The sequence below is a fragment of the Oxyura jamaicensis genome, chromosome 1 (assembly GCF_011077185.1).
Source record: "Oxyura jamaicensis isolate SHBP4307 breed ruddy duck chromosome 1, BPBGC_Ojam_1.0, whole genome shotgun sequence".
Classification (NCBI taxonomy): domain Eukaryota; kingdom Metazoa; phylum Chordata; class Aves; order Anseriformes; family Anatidae; genus Oxyura; species Oxyura jamaicensis.
Window position 1 is genome coordinate 43958627 of NC_048893.1, and position 27037 is coordinate 43985663.

A 27037-nucleotide genomic window follows, 5' to 3' on the forward strand; every position below is an offset into this window, starting at 1 on the left:
GTAGCCATACAAATCTTTATTTCTCCCTTTCTTCTTGCTAGCAAGAAGTACAGTGTTGAGCACAGCTTTAAAGAACTTTCATTCCAAGGTGATTCTTGCCCACGCTCCTTTCCTAAAACTCTTAAATCGGACGTAACTGAACCCACCAACCCACCACACCTGGCATTAGCAATCCTGCTTGCCTTAATCTCCCTCAGTCCTCAGAGTCTAGACCCAGTCAACGAAAAGAACAAGAATACCTTCTTGCTGTGAAACCACTCTGTGACCAGCGAAAACATCAGATCTTGTTTATTGTTGCTTATCTTCGTGAGCAGAGATTTGCACGTCAGGGCTGCCATCTTTTTGCATTTGGCCGAGTCATCGTTTATCATCGTCATGCAGAGGGAGAGAAAAAACAGCCCGCAGTATTTGTGGAGGAGCTCCTAGACAGAAACAGCCGTTAGTCAGCGGTACATCCTCAAGGAGCTTCTGGCACTTAAAGGGGAAAAGAGAGGTATTACACATTATATAGGACCAGTTCCAGCCCCAAATGGAGTCCACGTTAAGGCAGGTGAACTGAAAGGAGAGGATGGTCCAGCTGTTGGAGCACGCAGGGAGTGAGTGCACAGCAGCCCCATCCTTCCTCTGATGCCAACTTGCTAACGTGTCCTTGGGATGCAACTTGAGTGTCAAATCTTAAAGGGCCTTTTCACAGCTCACATTGAAACAGGCATAAATTTCTAAGCACTACAGCAATCAGGCCCAAATGCCCTTCTCCTGCAGAGACAGCAGTGCTTTGCTACCTTGTAGTGTTGCTTGGAACAAGATACTAAATCTAATGGGGGGGAGAGGCACAGCTTACTGTGCAGAATTTCTCTTCCTTCCTCCGATATTGTTGCTTGATTGCACTTCTCTCAGTCTCCTGTATGCTCAAACTCCAGCTGCAAAGCATCAAGGCAGCTTAGCATTTTGTGTATGTTATCCTGCATAGATGCACAGCTATTCTTTACGTTTTCACTTTGATCCACCCTACTGAGAGGTCCTCCCTCTCCAGTCAGGCCAGCGAAACTGGTACTGTACATCACATACACTTCAGTCAACAATATCCCTCATAAATGTTAAAAGAAAAAATCATGGTAAGAAATCTCTAGGCTTTGCTTTCTATTCATACCCCATTTCCTTAACGGCATGTGTTTTTTCCTGGCGTAAATCACCATTAAGTTTACCCAAGCTCTTGCTGACAGAGCTTTATTTTACTTGCAGACTGAGCACATTGGATACAGAAGTACTGCCGACTTTTCAGCATGTCATTTCTCTTCTGGAGCAAAGCCAGTTTTTTTGGAGATAAGTGAACATCCTGCTCATGATAAAAGATAATATGAACTACTAAGAGCTCCCAAAATAAACTGCTCTGAAAATGCTGTTACTGCAAACAGCTGAAAAGAATCAAGTGCTTGATACTTGGTACCATGGTGGTGCTTGGTGGTCATTACCTGTGGGAACATGTCAAGGAGGTACGCAATCATCTCCAGTGCAGACTCCCTTCCAGTTTCATACTCGTAACTGTGAGGAAACGGTTAACAGTTAGGGCTGGGTTAACACTCTATGAAGTCACTAACAATTTACAAGAATGGCCAATGCTGGCAGGGATCTTTTTACAACAGCTCCTTAACCTGGTCTGATACTGAGAAGAGAAGCAAACAGGCTACTCAGCTCCATCTGCTAGAGACTGGGCACATGGAGGCAAGGAGGGCAAACAGGGCTCCAGCCAACCTGGGTTAACACAACAGCACTGTGCTTTGGTGCTGCGGGCACAGGAAACTACTGTCACCTTGAGTAAAGGAGGGGTTGTGCTTGGAAGGAGGTTTCAGGAACATTGCTCCAGCTGAACTGGTGCAGTAGGCCTCAACTGTGCCTGCAACTGCAGTTGAGGCCATTGCCAAGGGACAGCAGTCAGATAAATGCACTTTCCCTCATTCTTTCTGAATTTTCTAGTTCACCTGGTTCACAAGCACTGCAGCTGGTTAAACACTAGGCAAACAACAGCACCTTTGCTTACATAGATAAACAGCAACAAAAACAGCTGTGCAACAGGGAAGATATAATTGCTTTATTCCTCAAACATCCACCTCTGAAAAAGGGAAAGTGTTTTATAGGTAGGAAAATCAAGACTCCATCCACACCCACTCCTCCTCATGAACAGCACACACAAAGGCCACTGAAGTCATATATAAAGCAACAAGGTTCTGTACTGAGAGATGTAGGGAATATAAACTCACTCCAACTGCGCGAGCATGAAATCCAAATTGGGTTTCAGCTTGTCACCAAGGGGGTAGTCCAGAATATATTTCAAGTAAATCTTGAAAACAAAACAAAACAACAGAAAGGGGTTACCAAGAAACACTTGGAAAAGCATGTAAGAAGGTTACAAGTAAAATCCAGTTATGGAGCGGTACGTGTATGAGAATAAACCCTTCCTTCTGCACATGCCAGTTCTTATTCCACAAGGGATCAGCTGCTCTCAAGCTCCACGCCTGGAACAGGATCTACAGGCATTTGACAACTGCCAGATCAGTCTTTAGAGTATTACTGTGACTTGCCCAGGCATCTGCTAATAGAAATTCAGCATCCTTCAAAATCCATCTATTAACTATGGAAAAGCTCTACTTGGCTATGCACAGCTCCTGCTTTTCAATGCTTGAAATGAAGAAACCAATTCCATCTTTTGGTTGCTCTCAGCTTAAAAAGAGGGAAGAAGTAGTGGGAAAGAGCGGTTTGTGGCAAACTTTCTTCTGCTAGGATACAGAAAAAGGCAAGACTCTTAGTTACACAGACTTAAAAGCCTTCAAAGGAGGAACTGTTCACTGCTGTTGAGCAGCTCGCTGAAGCTATGACCATGGCAAGCAGTTTCACCACAGGCAAGCAGTCTGCAGTTCTGCTACGGATCATTCACAAGCAGTAAAACCAGCCAGATAACAAGGGGACAAGGATTAGGAAGATGGAGAAACAGGGTTGGGGATTCAGTCGAGCTAAAGCACATCTGTGTGAGAGCTGCAATGGTCACATTAAACCCTCTACCCTGTTAGACAGCTGTAAGTAAAGTAACACGAGAGACTTCTCTTTCTACCCACCTGCCTGCACTGGACTCGCACCGGCTCACTCTGGCCCGTGATGGCCAGCTGGGCAACCTTCTGCATCACATCATCAATTTCAGGGACAATCAGCTTCCTGGATAGAATAGCCTGAAAATGTGACAGCACAATTGGAGTCAAGTAATTTTGTTTGCACGGCGTGACATACAGCATTATAACCTGGGACTACACTGGTATCAGGTGGTACATTAACACTGACTTTTGCACATCTTCAAACGTAGCCAGAGGGACTTAAAAAAAGAAAATAAAACAACACACGAGGTAAAAAAGGTGGCTTGCAAATCCTTATCTGCTTCTTTTGGAGGACACAGAATATCTGGTCTAATGGTTATGGATGTGGATCCTTTAGCAAAAACATTCTGCCACCCAACCCAAATGCATCCTCATACACACCACATATCTAAAAAAGCCTCCCAAACAACTTTAAACAGCGACTACAATTCAAACAGGGAAGTTTTTTTTCTTCTTCTTCTATAACAGAGAACTTTAATGGCATTCTGTGGTTTGTTCCTAACAAGATCTTAAAACTTCCACCAAAACCTAAGATCACTACACCATTCCACTGGCTCACAAAACCTGTACGCTTGCTCCACAGAAATACCTTGAGAAGGCCAAAGGCCGTGGCTTGGCGTGATGAATCATAGATGTCCTCTTCAGCAAAGCCAAGCAACACTTGGAGCTGTTTGCTTGTTATATTGCTCTTTGCATTCTTCACGAGTATTGTTACAGACTGCAAAATCAAATTGCACATTGTCAATACACACACAGTGCCATAAAATATATGCCCACCTCAAAATCTGACTCTATTTAAAAACTTGGGTTTGAAAGGACAAACTGGTGCTCTGAAACATGCAGTTAACACTGTTCTCATCATTTTGCTTTCAGCTGGCAATTTTGAGACAAAAATTGAATGCAAGGAAATCGACATTTCCAGTCCTTGAAATGAGTGGGGATGCTCACAGACATGAGCCAGGACACAGGAACACCGACAGGAAGAGAACAAATCATTCTGGCCCTAGGACTCAGCATGAATTACTCAGTTTCCCCGATGATCATGAAGCTGTAATTAATTCAGGAATGTATTTAGAAGACATCTCAAGGAAGACCGTGCACACAGTAACAGTAGTTACCACTACTATTAACTGCTCTCTTCCCTTGTCTCACTTCAGGTATGAGGGTTCAAGTCCAATGAATCATGTTAAAAGCAAACTACTCAGGCACAAAACTGATGCCTCTCAGAAGACAGGGTGGTAACATGACACTCTTGCAGGGAATAAAGAAGGCAAATATGTTTCTATAAAACACTGCCAGCTACAAGTTGTGCATTGGAGAACATATCCAAGGGGTAACTTTCTATAACTCCAGACTTAGGAAAGAATCAGAGCAAGAATACATTTCCCACTCTGCCTTGGAGTCTCCAGACAAACTCTCCAGGACCAGCTGCAGGAAGGATCTGCAGTGGAAAAAGTCTCATTCTACTAAGTTAATGCTGAAGTAGAAGTGAGCAGACCTGGCTCTGACTTACTCTGAAACAGTTCACAACCAGGTGGAAATTTTGGCCTTTGGCTACTCCTGTCTTGGCAAATTCTTTCAGCAAGAGGAAAAGCTGCTTGATTAGTGACTCCAGATTTGTGTTGACAGAAGGCAAAGGGAACTTTAAAATCCATACTAAGGACTGCAGAGCACCAGTGATCACCTGTAAGAAAGAGTCAAAGGTCAGCATGTCAGTACAATGGCACTGAAAAAACACTTCTCACTCTGCTTATAGATGTTGTCAGACTATCTTCAACTGTGCTAAAAGGGAATTAGCTATCTTTCAAAACATTCATATGAAATACAAAGGGGTTTTCAGTTCTAAAAATATTATCTGCCACTCCCTAATTCTCCAACTTTGATTTTACTAGGTAAAGGCATTAACACAGTGCTGATTCACAGCAGATGGCAGGAGCTTTTCTGAAGCAGAGGTACACAGGAGTTGCTCTGGCAAAATCCCAGGTCACCTGACAGCCCTGCTCCAGGTATCTCGTGGTGTCTGACGCACATTTTCCATTCCCAGGAAACATGGGATTTAATATTTTCCCTCCTATGCTTACTCAAACCTTAGGAGGTTATCTGTGGTGTTGGGAATAAAGATTTTAAGAGTTGGATCAAAGGAAGCCATGGCTGTGACAATACCGTTCTGTGCAGTCACAGGACCTCATGAAAATCCTCACACATGGTCTGCAAAGTACTTGTATGAACATGCTCCAGGAGAACTCATCCATACTTCAACTAGCAGCACTAGGGGCAGAGCATTCAGTCCTCCATCAGTAACAATCCCTCCTCCCCCTTGGGATATTGTCCTCCACTTGCTTAACTGTATACCTGTGAAATTAGGTTTGCAAATTGGACACCTTTCTCTGCTCTTGCAGATCAACTGCAACATGACATTTGGGGGCAGGACCCTTCTTAGCAGAAGAGACAGACTCCAGCCAGAACTGTACCTTGACATCCATGGATTTCAGGCAGTTTATGAGTAGCTGAACAAAGGGGTCTAACATTTCCAAAACATGCTCATCAGATGAATTTATTTTGGAACTCTTGAGGCTCATGTGCAGCAGCTGGCACAGAAAACACAGGACATTCATCTCAGACTGTGGCTCAAATAAGTCAAGTAAAGTCCCACATTGCTTTGGGTTATAGTGGAATTTAGGCCATATTCCATTAAAATATCTGCAACAGGCTAAGCAATTTTATCGCTCTCTAAGAGGCATCACTGGAGTTACCATATGCAAAACAAAATTAAGACAAGTGGCTGTGTTTTTATACAACGTACCGAATACCTTCTTTTGGATACTCTCAACAAAAATTTGAATCTCAAAGCTTTCTCTTTGTATTTGAGGAAATCCTTACCCTAAGTCCTGAATCAACCAAGATAAGCATGTTTGTCCTTCTGCTGATGGGTGCTTTCTGCCCTCCTCTCGTAGGAGTGGGTGGGAGCAGCAGGCAGCTTTCTGGCTGCAGCCGAGGATCTGGAGGAGGGACAACTTTTGTTCTGAAAAACAGTGTACAGCAAAGGTGAAAACTCAGTTTTCAACCCTCTCCACAGCAAGCTTGCTGTTGGGAGCAGAGAGAGCTGGACTGGGCTCAGCTGCTACCCACAGAGCAAGTAAAAGCAGATCTGTGAATACAGTGAACTGAATTTGAGAGCAACATGACAGATGGGACACTCAGACTTGAGAGCAACGTCACTGTTACAAAGATAACAGATGCACATTGATTTGTGTAACTTCTCCACTTTTTTCTGCTCATCCAACAAGACAGAACCTTGGTAGTTCCTTCAAGGAAGTATGTTCGCTGCATGATTTACCAATGATTTACTGAATTTTCTGATAGCTTTTAAAAACTGCTACAGGAAGTCTGCAAACAACTGTCAGATCCTAGTGCAAGCCAGCCTACGCAACATGGGGGAAAGGCAAGATACCCAAACCCATTTTGAGCAGTGACACCACCAAACGGAGAGGAAATCTGACAGTTCTACTGCCTGAAGTGATAAAGTGACAGGCCAGTTTCTCTTGTTCCTGACACCATGAAAATGTCCAAGGCCTCAATCACCTTTGCTAGTTTGTAGCTCTGTCCTGACACCATCACCTGTACCTAAATCCAAACATTTACATCCACTTACCAGGTGGTCTCACTCAAGACCACGAGCATTTGCAAGAACAGACTTCCATTAGTTCAGGACGTGATAAATTTCTAAGCTCTCTCACTGCCCTCTGGCTGCCCAAATAATTAGCTTACATCAAAAACAAAGGCACATGAAAAGAAGGGAACCCTCACACATTTGATCTGTTGGCTTTGAGAGCTGTCATTTCTGCAAGTAAACCTCCAAGCCATTAACAGACCAGCTGTGTAAACTGGAACTTACTTGGCCTTTTCAGTGAGTAGAGGCAAGTTTTCACTGATGAGACCATGGCTGAGGAGGAGAAGGTATTCTGCGTTCATGTCCGAGTTGAAGATCAGCCCTGCCATGATGTGACGCAGTGTCTCATGCACCTTCCGGACTATCTTCAGGCTTGTAGTGCTCTCCAGGATCTAAAAAGGCAGCAACATGAGACTCAGGACGGGCAGTGGTCTGCCATCTGTATTCAGAAATCATAGGAAAAGCCAGAGCAACTCCTCTATCACCTGCTGCCTAAAGCCCCAAGCTCTCCTATCGCCTCAGCTCTGCCCCAGCATCCCTCCTTTTCTTTCTCTCCAGCCTCTTCTTAGACTCCAGACAGTTCACCTGTCGCTCCCAAGACACACCAGAGCTCATGACCAAACAGGGCTCCATTTCTGCATGGGTTTGCACCCCACTCAAAACATTGCATCTCTGTAAAGGCAATTATTCTACTCAGAAAGAGTCTTAATACATTTTGGTGACATTTCCTTCATGTGCAAGGGATCCAGTCACAGAGTATCCTTGCAAGTCTTTGAAGCCTCAGAGAAAAGAATATTAACAAAAGTTGGCAGAAGGAGAGGACACAGAGCACATGCAGTGGGGTATGTTTCACCTTCTGGTGGGGGAAAGCTTCCCGGAACACCATTGATGCCCTGGACATCATTTTATGATTCCATTTTATGAGCTGGGTGCATACTGCCTTCCACAAGAAAAATGGGGAGCCATAGTGAGATTATGTAGGACATGTCACAGTAGACACCTGGAGGCTCTAGAGCTTCTTCTAGACCATACAGAACTGAGAGTACTCAAAGTAAAGCAAGACTCTAGTTGCCTTTTCTTACCTCTTTCAGTGGCAGAATCAATTTTGTCACCTGCCCCTTTCTTATGTACTTTCCAAGAATTTCATAGGAATCATAACTCTTGTTCTTGCGTGCTTCCATAACCTTGGAGACAATTCCCTTCACTTCCTTCTCTTCAGCTACATCCCCAAACAGCTCCTGGTTGAAAATCTTCGGGAAGCAGCCAGGAGCAATCGATGAGAGGAGCAGAAAAACAGAGTCAGATTCTCCCAGTAACAGCAAAACCATGCTATTTTTCTCCAACTGCAGAAAGCCCAGTTCTCCAGGTTGCCCATGAATCATGCCCATCCTTCCTCTGTTAATGTAAGAGGCACCAGGCTGAGCACACCAGATGGGAAAGCTGTTTTCACACCCCTCTGTGACACTGTGATACAGGAAGTGGGATTCCAGTCAGACCAAGGCATGCAAATAAACACTTCTCTGGGTGTCCAGCTGAGATCCATGGACTGCATTGACTAGATATGTTTACTATTGCTCGGCCATCTAAACCACTGGGAAGCACAGTTAAGTGTCTTAATCTTGAACCAACCTCCCTCCCAAGATGCAGGACTCAGGAAACAGTCCCAGAGTCTCTTCCCTTTGCTGTACAAGCACAGTCAGCCCTGTTTGCCACCAAGTCTGAGGCAATGTACATACAACCTTCTCCTGCCTCCTTCTCCCCCATGCATTTCATGATGATGTTTCCTTCAATCTTGAATAGCTTTTACCTCAATCAGGATATCTAGGCAGGGGTCCAAATCACCAGCACTCAGCCTGGAAGTAAGGCCCGTCAGTAACAGGTTCACAGTGAAAGTCAGCACATGAAGCTAGAATAAAAGAGAACAGATCATGTTTCCAATACGCTGCATGGACTTCTTAACTTATATTCTACTTATATTCTCACTGGACAGGCAGACTCCCATAGCAAAGACATCACAACTCACACACTACAACTGAGCTCTTGCTATAGGAAAAAATACCTATATGAGGAATCCTCATATAGGCAGCAGGAAAAGGACCCCCCTTCCTCCACACGCTGGCAGAGGTCAGGAATCTCCTCTTTCTCCAGTGCTCTTACTGCTATTTTTAGGCTGTGAAAATCAGTGCTTTCAATGTTACAGTAGCTAGAAGCTCCCACTGTTCTACTGTAGTAATTCATGTCAGAAATTATTCTTACCACAAACCACCATGGAAAGAAGAAAGGTGAATTAATAGTTAGGGCCTTGGCTCTGGATCTAGGAAGCAAGCCTTCAATTAGCATCACTACATATTGCCTGTATAGTCCCTGTGGCAACTCACCTCAACTGTTGCTTGGCCCTAATGAAAAGATTCCCAATAATTTTATTGGAACAAGAAATTAATTCTTCACCTCGGTATCTCAGCTCTTCACTAGGAAAATGGAGATCCTCTTTTCTTCCCTGCATAGACTAACAGTTCTTTTGGTACAGACCCCCAGTTACTGTATATTAGCATACTACTTGGAATAACAAAGACTGATGAAGGCACTAGAAGCAGTATTTAGTAGCATAATACCAAGCTATTCTCCCAGTGCAAAACAATTTCAGTAACAATTTCCCTTTGGTTTTTCCTTGTAACACATGAAAAACACAACAACAAACACCAACAAACCTATAAAGAGCAAAAGACAAAGAATTTCAGCATTACCTGGTACCCATGGACAAGAGTAGACTGCATCTCTTTTAAAATGTACATAAAGTACTGCACTCCTAACACTTCCATGATTTTAGTGAGGGTGTTACGGGCAACATCCCGGATCTCCTGAAATCTGTTCCTCAGAAACGAGCAGACCTTCAGCAGGATGCTGGAAACACAGACGGACAGTTTAGTTTGCTCTTAAACACAGAACTAATTACATTGCTAGCCAAGGAGGCTGCTTTCAGGGATATTTTTACAAGCACAGACATGCTTCAAGCCAACCCCACAGAAAGAGTATGTAGTCACGTACCCATTGTCCTTCAAGAGATTTTAGAGACTGTCTTTTCCTTCTGTATGCGACTCTTTCTCCAGCCCTGCTACCCCTACCTCCGCACTCTGCTTCATAGCTCTGTGCTTATTTAAGGATTTACCAAGTCCCTTTCAAACTTAGCTTTACAGCAGTCAAATGCAAAGGGGAATGCAACTAGGAAAATGTCCTTCAAAGAAGTATGTAATGCCTGTCAGGAGGCCCCTCCTGGATTTAGCCACGTGCATAACCACAGCTTAGGAAAGGTGCCTGCACTCAATCCCAGCAAAATGTAACGGTATTCAAGGAGATCTTCTGGAACCTACCTTGGCAGGTTGGCTTCCATCACTTCTTGGGGAAGACACTGCATCACCCTGACCATTGCAAAAGCTAAAGGAACACGAACTACCTCATCGTCATTCACAACGTTGGATTTCACAACCTTATGTTCCTCATCTCTTTTAACCTTTTTAAGACAGAACAAGAGATAATACATTTTTAATATAAAAAAAGTGTAACAAACAGACTTTTAAACAAATCCTGCTTTTTCTCAGCAAACCCTGAGAAGAGGCTGATATGGTAAGGTGCTGTCCACTGCTAACTACAGGAAAAAACAGACAGCTAAAGGACAGGCAAGATGAATCTCTGCATTTTCAATAGAGAAGCTAAATGGGATGAAGCTTCTTTCAGGCAGTCTCTCTCCACTTGTGCCTTTTCTTTTTAATGTGCTGCATTTTAACAGGGCTCTTTCCAATACCACTTCAGCTCTCACAGTAGCAGCACAGGCCTGCAAACCACCTTTCCAATGCCAGCTCCTTACCTTTGCAACAATACACCTGTGCAATTTAGGCAAGATGTTGACTACAACTGTATCTTGAATATGTTTGATCAAACACTCCAGCTCTTCTTTATTTCGGGGTAAGAAAGAAACAGGTTTGGCCACTTGCTTAGTGTCTTCAGCTGTCTCAGCTGCCTGTTCAGGCTGGACCAGTGCAGGTTCTGTTGGCTCCTCAGGGATATTCTCCCCTTTGTTTTCCTCAACCCCCTCCTCTTCCCCTTCGCTCTGTTCCAGCTCCATGGCTTCTTCACCCTCCACCACTGGCTCGATATCCATGTCAGCAGCTTCTGTCAATTGTCAAAAATCACAGGTAAATACAGGTGGCCACAAAAATCAAGCCCTCAAAACAGACTCCTGTGATGGCTTTGACCTGAACAGAGCTCCTACCTACCATCAGTATCAGCAAACAAACCAGGAAACATTGAGTTGTTTTACTGGGTAGAGAAGCTCTGGCATGCTGGTTTCTGTTAATCACCCCTCAGGGCTAGGCTTAAAGTAAAGAGTATGTTGTTCTTTGGCTGAACTCCAGTAACAGTTTAGCAAAGGTCCATGCCCTTTAACCTTAGGGAAGTGTCATTCCTTTACCTTTGGTCATTTCATGAGGCAAGAGGTTCTGACAAGCACAGCTGTGAGATATCCTCCTCCTTCCTCAGAATATCCCAATGGCCACAGGATAGATAACCACAATGGTGGACAAGTCAAAGTGGTAATTTCTTCCCATGAAACCACAGGGGAAGCAGGGCCATAAAGCATGTTGCTCAAGCTGCAGATAACAATTAGAATGGCCAAGAGCAAGGACAAAAATGTTGCAGCAACCATATGGTTATATGCAGACCGTGGAGAACCTCCTAGGTTAGAAAAAAAAAAGTCTGGGCTGGTTTGGCTTATGGAGGCCTGGGGTAGAGAGGTCATGAGGAGGTGATTCCCCTCACCTCTCCTCTCTGTGTCAGCACATAGGAGGACAGTCTGCAGTGCTCCTGAGAAATGAAGTTAAAACTAGTTTTCCAACATGCACATTTAAAAAAGCTGGGAGTAGCTGACCTCAAAATTAAAAAAAAAAAAAAAAGTCAATTTCAATTAGCTGCACTTCAAGCAATTAAAGGGAGTGTCTCTATAACCAGCAGCAGAAAGCTCACCTTGCTTCTCAATGGTCACAAGCTGTTTTTCAAGCGTTTCATGGTCAAAGTGAAAGGCTTCCAGCACTGTCTCTAACAGGCTGCAGAAGAAACACATGAAGAGAGATTAGCTCTCCCCACAAGGAGAGGCTGCATAGAATTACACAACTGAAAGTCTTAAAAATGCATTTAAAATAATTTCAGACTCAGTGACAGTGAGGTTTAAAGAGGTTTATCCTGAAATAACAAATTAGGAAATAAAAACTGATTGCTATTCAGCTAGATGCATCCTGTGGCCTACCTCACTGTGAAACCTCACATACAGTGGTACTGGAGCAATGGAGGTATCCCAGGAGAAGGTACAACCAAGCAGGAGCAGAAACTGCTAATGCTCCCATGCACAAAGTGAGACAGCATGAGAAAGTAACAACCTGTTAATCCTTCACAGCTCAATCACACTGAATTGCAAAGCTGTGTCCACTTTCATTTGCAAAAGCCTACCCCAAGGTGGGCAATCTGTCATGCCTGTGAAGGGGTTAAATTTCATGTGATGCTCCTTAAGACACTGAATTTTGCTTTAGTCTTTGTAGGAACCTAGAGCAGCATTGTTCACAGTACCCACCTGACTCCCAGCTTCGGATTGATCTGCCCTGTTTGCAGGACATGGATGAAGTGCTTTAAGTGGTACAAGTACGCTGACCATGACAGATGTCGGCAGACAGCTCCAACAACTTCAACAGAGGCTGTTACCATATTTTCATGCTGCCCAAAAAGCAGAAATACAGTTGCTGTTAGCATTCATGCATTCTAAAGTATACTCTACTCAAAGCAACAAAAGCCAGAAATAACTTCTGTCCAGTGGGGATGGTAGGTACTCAGCTCTTTTAGATCACCTCCCAGGTTAAAAATAATAATGATAATAATAAACTAAAAATCATAGCTCACAAAGAAGATCTCCAGACCTGCTTTGTAATACCTCCAAGTATTTCTGCACGTGTTTATCTTCTCTCAGAGAACTAAATTTGTGGGCCAACTTGTGCAAAAAACTAAAAAACAGTCATGATACAATAACCATATCACATATTGCTCATCTATGCTGATCAACTAGAAACACACATTGTTAATCCACTGCTAATGTGAAAGAAAACGCGCTTCCTACTTCACCGAGTTTTTCGTCAGTCAATGTATTTTACTTCCTGTTGGTCAGAGACAACATCATTTGCCCTGCTGATGGGCACAGTCTGACGGCCACAGGTGCTGGGTCATGTGCCTGAACATTAATTGTTTCTGCTTTAAAGGAGTATTTCTGACAGTAAGCAAATTATACAAATGACATTTCCTTGTTCTGACATAAGCAGCTCTGCTGTTCTCCCGACAGCGTGCAGGGAACAGTACGGATGTGTAAAACCTTGGTTTTCCAAGTTACAAGCAGAAAGTTTATCTACATGGACAGTACAAGAAATTTCACCTCACGTTTTAAATAAAAGGTTTGGAAAGTAACCAACAGAATGTCACTCTTCAAAAGTTAAGTACCAAGCTGCTACTGATTTCAGAGGTTTTCAGCCAATTCCTATGGTCCCCTCATAGTCCCTGTGAAAACAGTATTTATTACCACCTCATTGACTAGGTACAGCCTGTGCTCCCCACCACATATATTCTGCTGTCAAACTAATCAAACTAATTGAGCTAATCGAACAATTGAACATGATGAGAGGAGTTTGGAGACACAGGGGAAAAAATAAACTGATTACAAAAATGCAAATGAGTATTACCCCAAATCAAACACACACCTAAAAAAAAAACAAAAAAAACCCCTCCCACCCCCTAACAGTACACTACAAGAAAAGTGAAAATATTAAAATTATATCAAATTTAAAAGCCTACCTTAAGCATTTTTTCACTAAAAATGGCAGTAGTAGCATAAGGCATGATGTAGTTCTGCAGGGATTTGGATGATAGCACAATTTTTTTTTCAGTCAGCTGCTTAGCCAGTTTCCTCAGGGCTCGTGCCCTCCTGTGGATCTGAGCCAAACACAAAAGACAGTGAATGACGTGGCCCTTGAGTCACAGCTAGCACAAGGCAGCCCATACATGAAAGTGGCTCAATTTGAAGCAATGACAAACACAGTACGGTCATTTCCAAGGACAGGACATGGCCTTTTCGTTCATGTTTAGGTCTTCACTAGCTTTCTGCTTCAATAAACATTCCAACTCAGTGAGTTATTTCACTGTGAATTCACAGGCATAAGAATGTCGTATCTTCATGTATCAGACAAGAAAGGCAACTGATACAAGATGAGAAGGCCTGACAAGTTACAAGAAGACAATTTAGATTCAAAATATAACTACAAATGCACCAAATGCTCTGAGTGCCTTCCTGGAAGCAGGAGAAATGCTGTGTTTTCTTTCTACAACAAGAAAAAACAGGTACCCAAGCTTTGTGCAGCATTTATATTTCAAAGGCCTGGGAATAAAAAAACAACAACACAGAAAACACCCTGCTCCCTGCTATGTCATCTTCAGGATTCTCAAAACACTATTGCTGTCTGTGTGCTGGATCCCACGTGGGTTGTAAGGTGGAGATGTCTACTCAAGGAGACAAACAATCACTTAAATTAAAAGCACTTTTTAAAGCTAAAGTAGAAAGATGTACAAAACAGTGCAGCTAAATTATGAAAAGAAAGTATTTATAGATAGAAATACTAAGGAATTTTGACTTTGATTCACAATCACCCACGTGACTTCAATGACCACAACCCTTTTTATTTTTTAATGACATCTAATGATATGGTTCAATTCTTTAAAGACACAGCAAAGGTGACTTGGACAACATTACTCCACAGTAAAATGCTTTTACTTTGGTAAGGAGAGAGAGGCATTGTGGAAAGAATGTGCGTTGCCTTTTACCTGCATATGTTTCATATTCTCAAAGAAGTCCATGTCAGGATCATGGCGGTTGGTTAGCTGGACCAAGTCCCGGAATTCAGGATTTGCTGGGAATGTTTGAATGAGGCAGGAAAGCAATGACGTGTAGTCCTGCTGGATGTTCTGCAAAGAGCAAGCAGTGAAGGTTCAGCACTCCTTGGAAAGGCAGCTAAACACTCCTCAGATCAGATATGCTGTCATTTACAAAGTGTTTCAGGCCAACAGATCCTATTCTTTGCTAAGAGCAAATATACCTGTATTTTGGACTGCACATAAATTAAAGTATCCCCTCCAAAGAAGGAGCTACATATAAGAAAAGAAAAACAACAGCAAAGAAACACACAACAGCAGACTTCTAAGATTGCAAATGAAGTGTAAGTTTGATTACTATGGGCACCTGCATTTCTTTTAGTCTGTTGCTTGGATAAAGACTCATCTATAAAAAGTCTCAGATGCCCTGGTGTCCTGAAGACAGCTGGAGATGTTACCAGATAACAGTGCCTTACCTCAGTCTTACTCTTCAGCCCCCTTCTCACAGACTCCAGGAGAGTGTGCTGGATTAGCTCCTTGTAGTCATCTTCCGTATGGTCGATTTCTGCCAGGCGGTGGATAAAGCTGGTCAAGCAAAGGCTTGCGTTGTCACTAAGAGCCATATCCCCTAGCTGAGTGGATGAAGAAATAATACAGCATGAGTCTGGATATGACACCTTTTTCTCGTCAAAAGACTGGACTGAACTGTACCACTCTACACAGCATAACAAAGCCTGTAGTGACCCAACAATTCTACCAACTCAAAAACCTTCTCGTAGAAGTTCTACTTCTGAACTAATGCCCACTTTTCTAAGCAGGAAAAATCCTTTTAGACTCATCAGCAAGCCCACACAACCAGAACACATGGCAACAAAAATAGCCTGTCAAGAGCGTAATATGCCTTTTGTACAGCACAAATTGATCAGACAATTCCAGGCCACCTGTTGATAGACAGGTACACTGCACTTGGCTTAGCCTTCTTGCTGCAGTGTATTTACCCTTTAGGACAAATGGGAAAAGGCAAGTGGAGGAAACTTAAAAACTTGTGTTTCTGAGAAGACACATGCTCTCTGAATGTTTTGCAGTGTCAAATAAACAGTCGATGGAGTGAATTTGGAAGTTAAGTTCATTACAGAAACGCGATGCACAAAGCAAACGAAGAAACATTTAGCCAACCTGGATAGTATAGAAGCAGTTGTGCATAATGGGGATCAGGAAGTTGATGTCCACTGCTTGCATTTCTTTGATGTGGGCTGTGATTGACTGGAATGCTGACAGACGTACATCAAAGTTGATATCATCAAGATGCCGTTGATCAAAGGCATTTAGCTAAGAGAAAAACAAGTCATTCATGACAAAGGCTAGAAACGCTACAACACAATGTTGAGGAAAAAATGGAGCAAAAAAACTGGACGTACCTTAACAACATCAGTAATATATTTCAATTCACTGTCCAAATCAGATAAAGTCTAAAAAGGAACATAAAAGAAAATAGTTTAACTGTTATAGTTTTTAGAAATTAGGAGGACTCTTTTTTTTTTTAAATCTCAAGTGATTGAAGTGACAGTATCAGTCCTGTTACAAGCTTAGTAAGAGCCATTTAGCCATTGTTTTCTTTATTCTGTAAGTAGGAAATATGTGTGTCTTAGTTTCCTAAGTTTCTAAATATCTACATTGAGGATTTACTGGGTTTTCCTACTGAAAAAAAAAAGTTCTATAAGTCACTTCAAAGAAGTATAAAGCAGCCTGACTACTAAAAATCTGTGAGAGAATAATAAAAATTAAAATCAGCTTCAAGCTGCTGAAAGCCATTCTTATTTCATAAAGACATAGGATTCACTTTGGATGCAACGTGCTTTATTTGGCTTCTCTTATACAATAGAACCCTGGAAATGCTCACATCAACAAGGCTACAAGCCAAAAGTTTTACAAGTCTTGCAGTTTGTGTCTATCATATGCAATTCTGTTAGTTCACTTCCACTTAACAGATGATAGAGTTTGAAAGGTTTTTTTAAGCTCATGTACAATAAGGATAAATCCTGGTATTTATTTCGTTCTTGCTCTGTTAAAACAAGGAAAAAAAGCACACAGACATATAAAAATGCAATACCTGAAATACCAAGCACAACTTCTGTCGAGACAGTTTGTTCTGGATGACAGAAAAAAGCTTTGCCAGAGGTTTGAGAAAGCTTGCAGGGTTTGAGCAATGTCTCAGCAAGTTCTGCACTGTTTCCAGAATGTCAATCTCTGCATCCTGAAAGAGACAGAGAGCTGTCAATAACTACCAAAACCTCATGAGATTACTTGGGATATTTCCTTGGGAAGTGTTTCACGACAGACAGTGAACTTAACTTCTTTGCTGTATTTTATTCAGATCACAGATACTGAATGAGAGCAAAAAATTGGGAGGACATACTCGGTGCAATCATCACATCTTAGAAGCACTCGCAACCTTTCAATTAGACACAAGCAGAGTTCGAGAGGAGTGCCATCGCAACAAAAACTTTGTTGTCTTCGCTCAGCTGACTCAAAGATCAGAAAAACTAACAGAGCCTTAAAAAACAGTCTTTCTTTAATCTGTTAAATGAACATTAACAGTACCATCTACTTGTATGATCTCCCTGAACGGTAATTATATATGGTTCCCTACTGATTCACAGATTTAAAAAACCATCTGTGAACAACTAAATGACCACTTGCAAAGCAGAAACTACAGGTTGCTGCCTAGCAGTTCTTTCCACAACCCCAAAACCTCTCGTTGAGTATCTGAACTATCATCTAATAAAAACAAGACCCAAACCTTGATCCAAGGATCCAGGCAAATCAGGCTGAAAAATCAATACATTCATTCCCATTAGATGTGACTGTAAGTCTGAAAACAAGGCTGGGCAGAGAGGAAAACAGGACCCCAGGCTAGTCTACCACTAGGATAGTCTACCACTACCCCTAGGATAGTCTACCACTATCCTCAGTGCTTGATTTAATTAACAGTTTGCAAAAGCTTAAACCACGAAGAGCTCTGCATGCCTGAAGAATTTAGGATTTTATAGAAGTTTCAGTTTTGAGATACACTTCTGTACTCATAGGTGGGCCCCTTAACAGTGGAAGGAGAATAGAATGGAAAAGGAGATATGGGAGCAGGTTAATAGTGCTGTACAATGTTTGCCTGCTATCTTGCAACAGACCAATGAAGCCCCACCCATTATGCAGCATGCACTACGTTCGCATATGCTCATATTCTGTCCAGATGCTGTGTGCCTTAGAATTTGGGGTGCATGAAGTAGAAGTTAAAGAAAGCAATTATTTCAAAAACTGCAAAGAATTAGGTGAATTGACTACAGCAGCAAAGGAAGTAAATGCTGTAAAAACACTTCTGAAAACCTTCCCCAGAAAAAGGGGCAACGATCAGCCTGGGCATAGGCATTCCTACCAAACATCCAGTGACCTGAACACTTCAACACACAATGACAGGGTGCTGAGTGATCTACGAACACATGAAGACTTGATTTCAGGCTAATCATGAGAAATTGCATGTACCCAATAAGTCTTAACCACACCTTAAACAAATCTACTTCAGTAAAGTAAAAATGCATTTTCAATGTTGAGGGGGGGAAGTCATTTATACTTACTTGTTGCATGTTACTCTGGTAAAGGAAAGGGAGGAGGAGGCTCACGAGCACTGAATTCTGACTCTTTTCTTGTATAAATTTGCTGATCCTGCATGATAAGACAATGTTAATTTACTATTTTCTATCAGTCCAGTCACCAGTATAAAGAACTCAGTCAGCACCATTGTTGTTATCACAGGGTTTTGTCAGCCCATCCATCTGCATCTAGGCTAATAGTCTTCTCTGCCAAAATCATGATATCAGCCCTAGTATTCAGTCTGCAGTCTCTTCTGTGCCTTTTCCTATATCAAGAGGTACTGATTTTGAGTACCAGCAACAGAAACAGCTGGAATCAATTTTGGAAAACCGTTCCACTCGGTCATCAGCAACTTCCAAGGTCAATGACAGATGCAGATATTTTCAAATGCTGTAAATCTACAGTTTCAGACAATGTTTCTAATTTGCAGCCTATTATGAAAAGCCTCTTTTTTCTTCCCTCTTTCCAACTCTTCAAGTGTTTTGAGCTCTAACGAATCACTTACTTGGAAAGTATATTCAGCTCTTTGCTGACTTGAGCTCTGTACTTCTTCTTTTTCACTTTCTCCACATTTAACATCGTTTTGCTGAAGTACTGAAGTATGGCAGGAACATGAGGCAGAACCAAACGGCAACCTAGGCTAAGGGTCTCTGTAAAGGATATAACACAGTTAGCAGCACTCACCTCTGTGCTGCAAGCAACAAAACAAGCTCTGTACAACAAAAAGGATATTCAGCTCTACACAAACAACTGAGAAAATGCAAACAAAAGAGGTTTCATCAGTGGAAGAAAAATCAGTGGGAATTATGAATGTCCAGGGCTGCTGGGAACATGCACTGATACTTGCTGAGAACAAGTCTAATGTGTTTGAGCTAGGACCAAAGAAAGGACATGTAGAAAATAAAAGCTTTCCTCACAGATTTCAGTTACAGCCCTTGAAGGTGCAGGCTTATCAAAAAGTACCAAGGAGGTTCCTCAAAGACACGGACTGCCTCCTAAAATGGCTGGACTCCTTACAGATGCAGTTTTCTCCATGCTCAGGACCCTGATGCTCAAATGTGAATCTCACCTGTCATGACACAAGCAGAACTGTATATTTCTTGAGCATGTCAAGACAAATTGGTGCAGTGCTTTTTCCACGGTCTCCTTCCCTGTATTCTCACTCAGGGCAAAGACAACCTCATCATGATCTAACACCTCCTTCCAAAGCATCCAACAGGCCTCTTACAACTCTCATACATGCGTACCTTCCAACTCTTCTCCAGCGTCCATGACAACACAGTCAGTCACATTCAAACTAGAAACCTGCTCCGTGGGTTCAAAATTGGGGCTGTTGAGAAGGCTGTCAGCTATGTCCATCACAAGATTGGATGTTGCCTCAGACAGATTCTTGGCTGACAGCACAGCAAACACATTTGACAGTATGTCACACTCTGGACGACCTGGATGCTGCTTGGCCAGCAACGGGAAATACCTGAGAGAAAGATTATAAAAAAGTTTTGCTGAAAATTAAAGTATCAAGCTTTATAGTTCTTTTTTACAAAGAGTCAAAGTCATGTAAAACAGATAATGACTGTCTTTTACTTCAAACAGGGAAAAACCATAAACATCACAGAAACACAGTGTTATGAAGAATAGAGAGAATGCAGCTTCAGGCCATCAAGTCCCTTTTCGTGCTTCAAGGTAGCATCAACTAAACTTAGCCCTTTCTTCAGAGATGTTTGTCCAAGTCTCCTGTAAGAGTCTGCTCCTATCCCAATAATCCAATACATTTTTATTTTTTTAACCTAAGTTTGCGTGCAAGTTCTTCATCATTACAAATGACAGGTCTTAAAACAGATGCTGGATGCTTCAGAAAAGGAAAAGCAGGAAGGCAGTGGAAAACGTAAAAATCACTCAGGACAGCAGAGATGGAATTTCTCACAGTGTCTGCTTCAAAAAAAAGCAAAAAAAAAAAAAAATTTGGTTGCAGAATCTGCCACAGATGCTGTGCTGAACTTGCCCACGTTCTTTCATAAAACAGAAACAAGGAATCAAAAAACACAAATGAAATCATCTTGCAAAACTGCTCCCTCCTCTCCCCACACTGACCCCTCCTCCCACGACTTAAATAAAAGTAATTGGTCAAGACACAGACATATTCTAAGAAGTCACCTCTTCCTCACCCGTGAGCTAAGTTTAGGCTATGTATCTGTCTGGTTGTTCATATATAAGAAAAGCAGCCCACTAAAAATAGTGTAATTGGCATAAATTGCAAAGCTTCATAACTGCATCTGGACTGCTATCTAAAGAGTATCAGCTCACTGGAAAAAGAAAAGATGGATTTTGGCACAATTATTCATAAGCCATTAAGAGTGGTGTGGGTTTTTGTTTGTTTGTTTTCTATTTGTTTTTCACAATAATTTTGTAAACTCAAGGAAGTACTCATGCTTCTTTGTGAGAACACTTACCTGGGATTCTTACTCCAGGTGTGAATGAGTTTGAGTAGAAAAGTTGGAGAATACTGACTCTCTGAAGCCAACCTGCAAACCTAGAGGAGATAAAAATCAGACACTCATGCAACACAAGTAGGTAAAGCCACTTATAAACCTAATTTTTAACAAAGACCCCACTACAATCTACAGATTGCCTTTTTTAGGAAGCAAATTTTTCATTGTTTTTCTGTTTCTTCCAGTATTTCTGGTCTCACTGTTAGATTATCTTACTCCATATTTATACAGCACTTCAGCTACCATTTTTGTCCTTCCTTCAAAAGTGACTCCTCATGGAGCCTCACATTTGCCACAGAGACCCAGCCACCTCTCCTGAACATGCCTATGAGATCTCAACCATGACACTCAAGACTTGTTCCTCCCATATCTCCTGTGCCCTGACCACAGCACCTGCCATTCCAGCATCTATTCTGTGTCCCCATGGCCTCGCTGCTATAGAAGCACCCCCCTTGCTCTGGGAGAAGCTCATGCACTGCACTGCACCCAGGGAATGGGATCTTCTAACTAGGCAGAACTTTTCTGAACAATGCACAAAGAAGATTAAATTGCAAATCCAATCTTGCAGGTATGCTGCCATGCAGCTACTAATACTGAGCCTCTGCAGCACAATCCTGTGGTAAGAACAGCAGCAAGCTCCAGTTCCCAGCACAGCTGGCTTAAAACTCGTCCTTCTCACACATCAGTTCTACAGCCTTAAAGCACACAAGCCAAACAGTTCTTCTGCCAAAATCAAATCTTCATGGTGTTCACTGGCAGAAATTCCCTCTAGAGGGAGCTTCTGAATCATTCTGCAGTCCAAACTCCAGAACCAGTGCTGTCTTTTTCACATCTACCAGGAAAACAGGAATTCTATTTAACAGCAATTCTACCTCCTGTTCAGATTTACTCAGCACTTCCAAACACATGCTCCCTCAATTCTTTAAGTGCTTTGCTGACTCCAAGCCTGAAACACAATTGTACTGCCCTGGGACAGAAGTAAATTGCCTGTGTGGCACCTTGGCCTTGAAACACTGGGAAAGTGGATGGTCATAAGGGACTCCAAGAACAAATCAGGAACATACAAGCTCTGCCCCACGAATACAGAGCTATATGCACTGCCTGACATGACCAGCACAATTTCATTACCAATACAGTGCATTCTTTCTCTCTCTCCCAATAGTGCATTTTTCCAAACAAGACATGATCTGAATTTCTCTGGTGAAGGCCACAGTCCAGTGCTCTGTCACTGTGCTCATATGGGACTCCTGGCAGGCAGGCAGGCAGAATGCAGAGCCCACTGATGGACCATGCTGTGGACTTCCCTTTCCTGCAGCAGCAAAGTCTACCTACTTTTGTTTATGCAACCCCCCACCACAGGCCAAATAACTTTCAAATAGGAAAGCAACAAAGTGTACCTAGCAGTGACCTAGAAATACTATTTTGCTTCTGTGAAGCATCCAAGGAAGAAGTTTGCTTCTGTGGTTAAAGAACAGATCCATCCATTTTATTCAGATGAATTTGTTTGTACTTTAGCCTGTGACTTTATTATTCCAGGACTAGCCAGACATAAGCCACAAAACTGGCTTTCCATACACACATCAGAATACCAGCAAATGAGAGACGGAGTTCTCTGAATGGTACAGGTTATATACAGCGGATTGGAAGAAGAAACACATTACCTGAGGCCATACCACTGCATGGAAAACTGCATTAATCTCCTCCACACTAAAGCTGTAGGTCTCATAATCAGAAAAAAACTCAACCACAAGCTTGAGTCCAAGACGTCTCAAATTCTTCAGTGGATTAATCAACCGAGGTTGGACCTGTGAAAACAAACAAAACAGTAAGGCCTTTGCAGAACAAACACTAACCACTTGCTCTGAAATTAGATACAGCGATTCATTGGCCACAGATACAACCTTTATTTGAACTATCAAAATATTCTTCTGGTTTCTCCTCTAACTTTTGCATGGTAGCAGTATACTTGTGTACTCACAGGTGACATGTATTGTTCTAAAAAGTGCCTGTTCCTGCAATGAGTCAGTTACAGAGAACTTCTTCAGCTAATACAAATCCACATTCACTGCTTTGAAGTACCATCTGCACATTTTTTGGACACACTGCAGAAAGATACAAACCATCTGCATTTCCAGCCCTGACACTTAAATAATTCCACTTACCCAGGTAAGGACCTAGATCAGCTCTGTAAAAATAAGTTGTACTTCTCACACTGAGATCTACTAGGAAGAAAAGAACTTAACAGACAGAGAGGTGGAGGAGGAAGAGAGAAGGTAAGAATATGAAACACTCCAGCAGAGCAGGGCAGACTACAGCATTTGGTTACAGGAGGATGCTTCATGTTCCATGTAGCACCCACATTCCTACACTTCCTTGGGGAAAATGTTTAAATTAGGAAATCAGCCATACAGCTAATCATGAAGTTATTTATGCACTGCTGCATTCTCTTCTCCTTGGGGAGAAGAGTCTATTATGACTTGAGTGACCTAAATTACTTCCATACTGTGCAATGCAGCTTACAGCACAAACACATGAGATACTCAAGACTCCTGTCTCAGAAACAAGAGACCCATGTCAGAGCAAATAAAGGCCACTGTCTGAGACTGAAGCTAAATCATGGGATCCTCAGGGTCTCCATTATATATCCACCACATATAATTAACATACATCTCTCTTATTTTGCAAAGCAGCTCTGGTATCTTTCAGTGAGGCTTTGACATCAGGATTTTTGTATTTGATGTGAATATGGGTTTCTGAAGACACCTTCTACCATGCAGTAACTGCTACACTACCTCTGCACGCAAAATCACACATCAAAAACCAAAGAGGAGATGGTGGATAAGGATCCTAAGATGCTCTTGCCTAGGACCTCACATACTGTGCGGAAGTATAGTAATGTAATGGCATGGAAACCGCTTCCAAACAGCCCATGAGCTGCTCTGAAGGGCCAAACACCTACAGGAACAGGTGCAGGAACCTGCACCTACTTTTATGCAGGAAGCACAAACCAGTCTGCTATTGTTAATGGTGACCAAACAAAGTAATTTGGAGTCTCCCACAGTTCAACTGCCAGAAGAGCAGTCCTCTGAGATGAAGACTTCAAAAGGACAAAGAAACTCATTATGGAACACAATCGGTAGGAAACGTGAAATGAATAACTTAGCTTAAAACTGTTGAAGCAGATGTTTAACTCTCCAGGCATTATCAGCCTGCAATAAATTACTCTCAAACCCCAAGAATGTCACCTAATCATTAGCCAAGATAAACAGATTTCTTACACTCTTCCTTGAGCTTTTAACATCTTATGGACTAATGAAGTGCTAAATTAAGTTCAGGCAAATGATAAACTGTCACTGCTCAAGTTACAAAATGGTGACAGGTTTACTGTAGTAACCCAGGCAAAATGTGCATATCCCAGCAATGAATGAAGCAGTTCTTAAAACTCTTTTCCCAGTTTAAAACATGCAGGCACATGCAATCTGTTGCTTAAGTGGGATGCTGCAGTCCTACAGAATTGCCTTTCCCTTCACACTGAAGACCATTTAGGGTTTTGTGCAGCTAGCAGACAACTATGGGACCTTGGATGCTACCTGACTGCAACAGCTTGCTTTGTTTGCTGGATTGTTTATGAGACAAGCTCTAACCTTGGATGCTCACAGACAGGTCCTGGCAAGAACATACGTGCATGGTGACAAAACATTCATTACCTAACATCCCTTGTTCAGTCTATCCTCTTGTAATTCCTTTCAACACTGCAGTGATGATGATGACTTTGCAGTTTGCTTGTTTCTCTCCTAATATATGATCAGGCTCTGCAGGACTAGACTTGAGCACTGAAGACTCTATTTGCATTGAAGCCTGGCAAAGACAGGAGTTTTAGAAAGGCATAAAAGCCTGGCTCAACGTCGTACCTTCCAAACAACTGGCAACAGAGCCCCCTGCGATAGCAGGGCCTCCGCAAGATGCTGTAAAGTGTTTCAAGGAAGAGCTAGCAGGCAACTCAAAGTCTCTATCCTCCTAACACATTTAAGGTCTTACTGGTGTGGGAATGAGCTCAGCGGTCTGTGTGCTGCTCTCCTGGGCACAGGGCAGCAATAAAACAACATGTCTCTTCTTTAGTTGCAGCCAATCTTTAACAGAATAGTTCCCTCACCTGTTTCTTACTGCACGCACAGCCACTGCACGCCAAGGGAAGAAACATTCCCAGAGCTCTGCAGGTACCTGGCTGAGACCCAGACTGTGACAGTGGATTGGCATGACTGCTCCTGATGAAGAGCTGGATGTGCTTCTATTGTGCTGAAAGCATGGCTGGCAGCCACGTTCTCCCTGCGCCCCATGACAGAAGACATTCACTCTGGATAATCACTGCGATCATCCACAATGCTGAGCTCTCCTTGCATCTGGCAACACAACAAAGCACCTCAAAGACAAGTTTTACTCTCAAGTCCCCAGGCAAGAAACCTGAAATCCTCTCCTCTCCTTGCTCCAGTGGTCTGTCCTTGCAACCAAGAAACTACATCTTTAAGGCCATTTCAACCTCTGGCCTTAAGATTCAATTGTGCCCTTACAACAAATCATTTACTTTCTCCTCATAACCATCCTTCCTTCCACAGGTAGCAACCTCCAAATCTCCACACTAATTCAAGCAAAAATGCACTCCAAAGCATGTTCTTAAAGATATTAACTCTGCCTGCACTGTCTGAGCCCTGTAGCACTTTCAGACAAATATCACTGGCCTCTATTTTGACTGACATTTAATCGCTAAGCTTCACTGCATGCAAGCATTGAACTTATCTTTATCTGAATCAATGAAGATGTTTGTACAACTGCAGGCTAAGGGAAAGGATCTTCATTTACACGTTGGTATGCATATACATATACATGCATATACTATGTATCATACCTTCTCTCTTTGCTGGAGGATGCAGGACACCACTGCTGTCATGCACAGCATAATCTGTAGAATTTCAGGTAGGTACTGACTGATCAGATGTCCCATGTTTTTCAATACAACTTCGAGACCATTGAAGAGGCTATGCTGACGCCCAAGAGGCAGGACTTTAGCTAAATCCAGCTCTGACATACTTCGAAGCACTGCAGTCTGGCAAGGCCCTGTGATAGAAAAAGGGTCAGCAAGTTAGACAAGCACTGTAAAGACACTGGAAATAATTTACAATAAAAACCAGTGTCACCTGGCCCTAAATTACAGTTCCTCAGATTCAGCTATTTAAATAAAGACAGCTCCAGATATCCATCCATCTCTCACTGCCTCAGTATCAGAGCACTTTATAACCTCTGTTTACTGCCATCACATACCGGTAGCCTAGTGCTCAGCAGCACGTTACATGAGAAGGACAGCACGGAGGCTACAATACCAGTAATTGCTCATTCCTGGTCTGCTATAGCTTACGTGCACAGCTGTGGCAAGTCATTCAGCTTTTCTGACCTGAGATCCATAAAAGATAGCAATTGTGCTTCACAAGTAAAACCTCAGGGAAATCCCCCTTCTTATCAGAAGTCTACTTTCATCCTTTCATCCTTCCAAGGAAGCCATTTGAGACAAACTGAAGCATGTAACAGCACTATGTGTATTTCTCCTCCTATAGGTCAGAATGAACTAGATGCTCACACTCTCCTGCCTGTACCTACCATTACTGAATTGCTTCACAGCTTCAAAGAGCAGATCCAAGAACATCCGTATCTCTTCTGGCAGGGAGCCAGCAAGAAACCGCAGAACGATTGACATGCGAGTGCCTGCTGAAGACTTGCCCTGAGTTTTGCTGCCCGTTTTGTTTCTCATCCTGCCATAGAGAATTCTTCAAGAGACAAAAAGAGGTTGTATTAGCTTTCAGCAAGTTCTCTGTTTCCTAGCCTCTTACTCTGCAGGAGAAACTTGATTTGGTTTAAAAACTTTGACTATCATGAACAAAACAAACAGGAATTCCCCCTCCAAAGTCTCCTCTGAATTTCTACACAGTGCTCAGAAACATCACAGTGAAAGACCAGCTTTTGCTTCACCTACAGAAGCTTTGCTGGAGACTTCAGGTATAGAACTACAATACCTGCAGGCTAGATTGAGGACAGCTACTGCTGAAGAAGAAATCTGCACAATTTGCATTATTGTATCTTAGTAAGAATAT

The 27037-nt window shown here is 42.4% G+C and overlaps 1 protein-coding gene across 1 annotated transcript in view; it reads right to left on the reverse strand.

Moving 5' to 3' along the window:
• Positions 1-27037, reverse strand: part of UTP20 (UTP20 small subunit processome component) — a 64734-nt gene that overhangs the window by 7977 nt on the left and 29720 nt on the right. The window contains exons 26-54 of the mRNA XM_035336179.1: positions 26547-26713; positions 25801-26009; positions 22559-22702; positions 20859-20938; positions 19656-19882; positions 18914-19058; positions 18393-18480; positions 16874-17017; positions 16182-16232; positions 15940-16092; positions 15240-15395; positions 14716-14856; positions 13693-13830; positions 12431-12570; positions 11830-11909; positions 10676-10980; positions 10182-10321; positions 9558-9714; positions 8621-8719; positions 7896-8063; positions 7039-7205; positions 6024-6165; positions 5615-5731; positions 4657-4827; positions 3733-3861; positions 3111-3221; positions 2259-2338; positions 1473-1542; positions 240-422 (exon numbers count right to left, since the gene is read on the reverse strand). Of these exons, the coding sequence (XP_035192070.1) occupies positions 240-422; positions 1473-1542; positions 2259-2338; positions 3111-3221; positions 3733-3861; positions 4657-4827; positions 5615-5731; positions 6024-6165; positions 7039-7205; positions 7896-8063; positions 8621-8719; positions 9558-9714; positions 10182-10321; positions 10676-10980; positions 11830-11909; positions 12431-12570; positions 13693-13830; positions 14716-14856; positions 15240-15395; positions 15940-16092; positions 16182-16232; positions 16874-17017; positions 18393-18480; positions 18914-19058; positions 19656-19882; positions 20859-20938; positions 22559-22702; positions 25801-26009; positions 26547-26713 (4102 nt within the window). The remainder of the gene's footprint in view (positions 1-239; positions 423-1472; positions 1543-2258; positions 2339-3110; positions 3222-3732; positions 3862-4656; positions 4828-5614; positions 5732-6023; positions 6166-7038; positions 7206-7895; positions 8064-8620; positions 8720-9557; positions 9715-10181; positions 10322-10675; positions 10981-11829; positions 11910-12430; positions 12571-13692; positions 13831-14715; positions 14857-15239; positions 15396-15939; positions 16093-16181; positions 16233-16873; positions 17018-18392; positions 18481-18913; positions 19059-19655; positions 19883-20858; positions 20939-22558; positions 22703-25800; positions 26010-26546; positions 26714-27037) is intronic.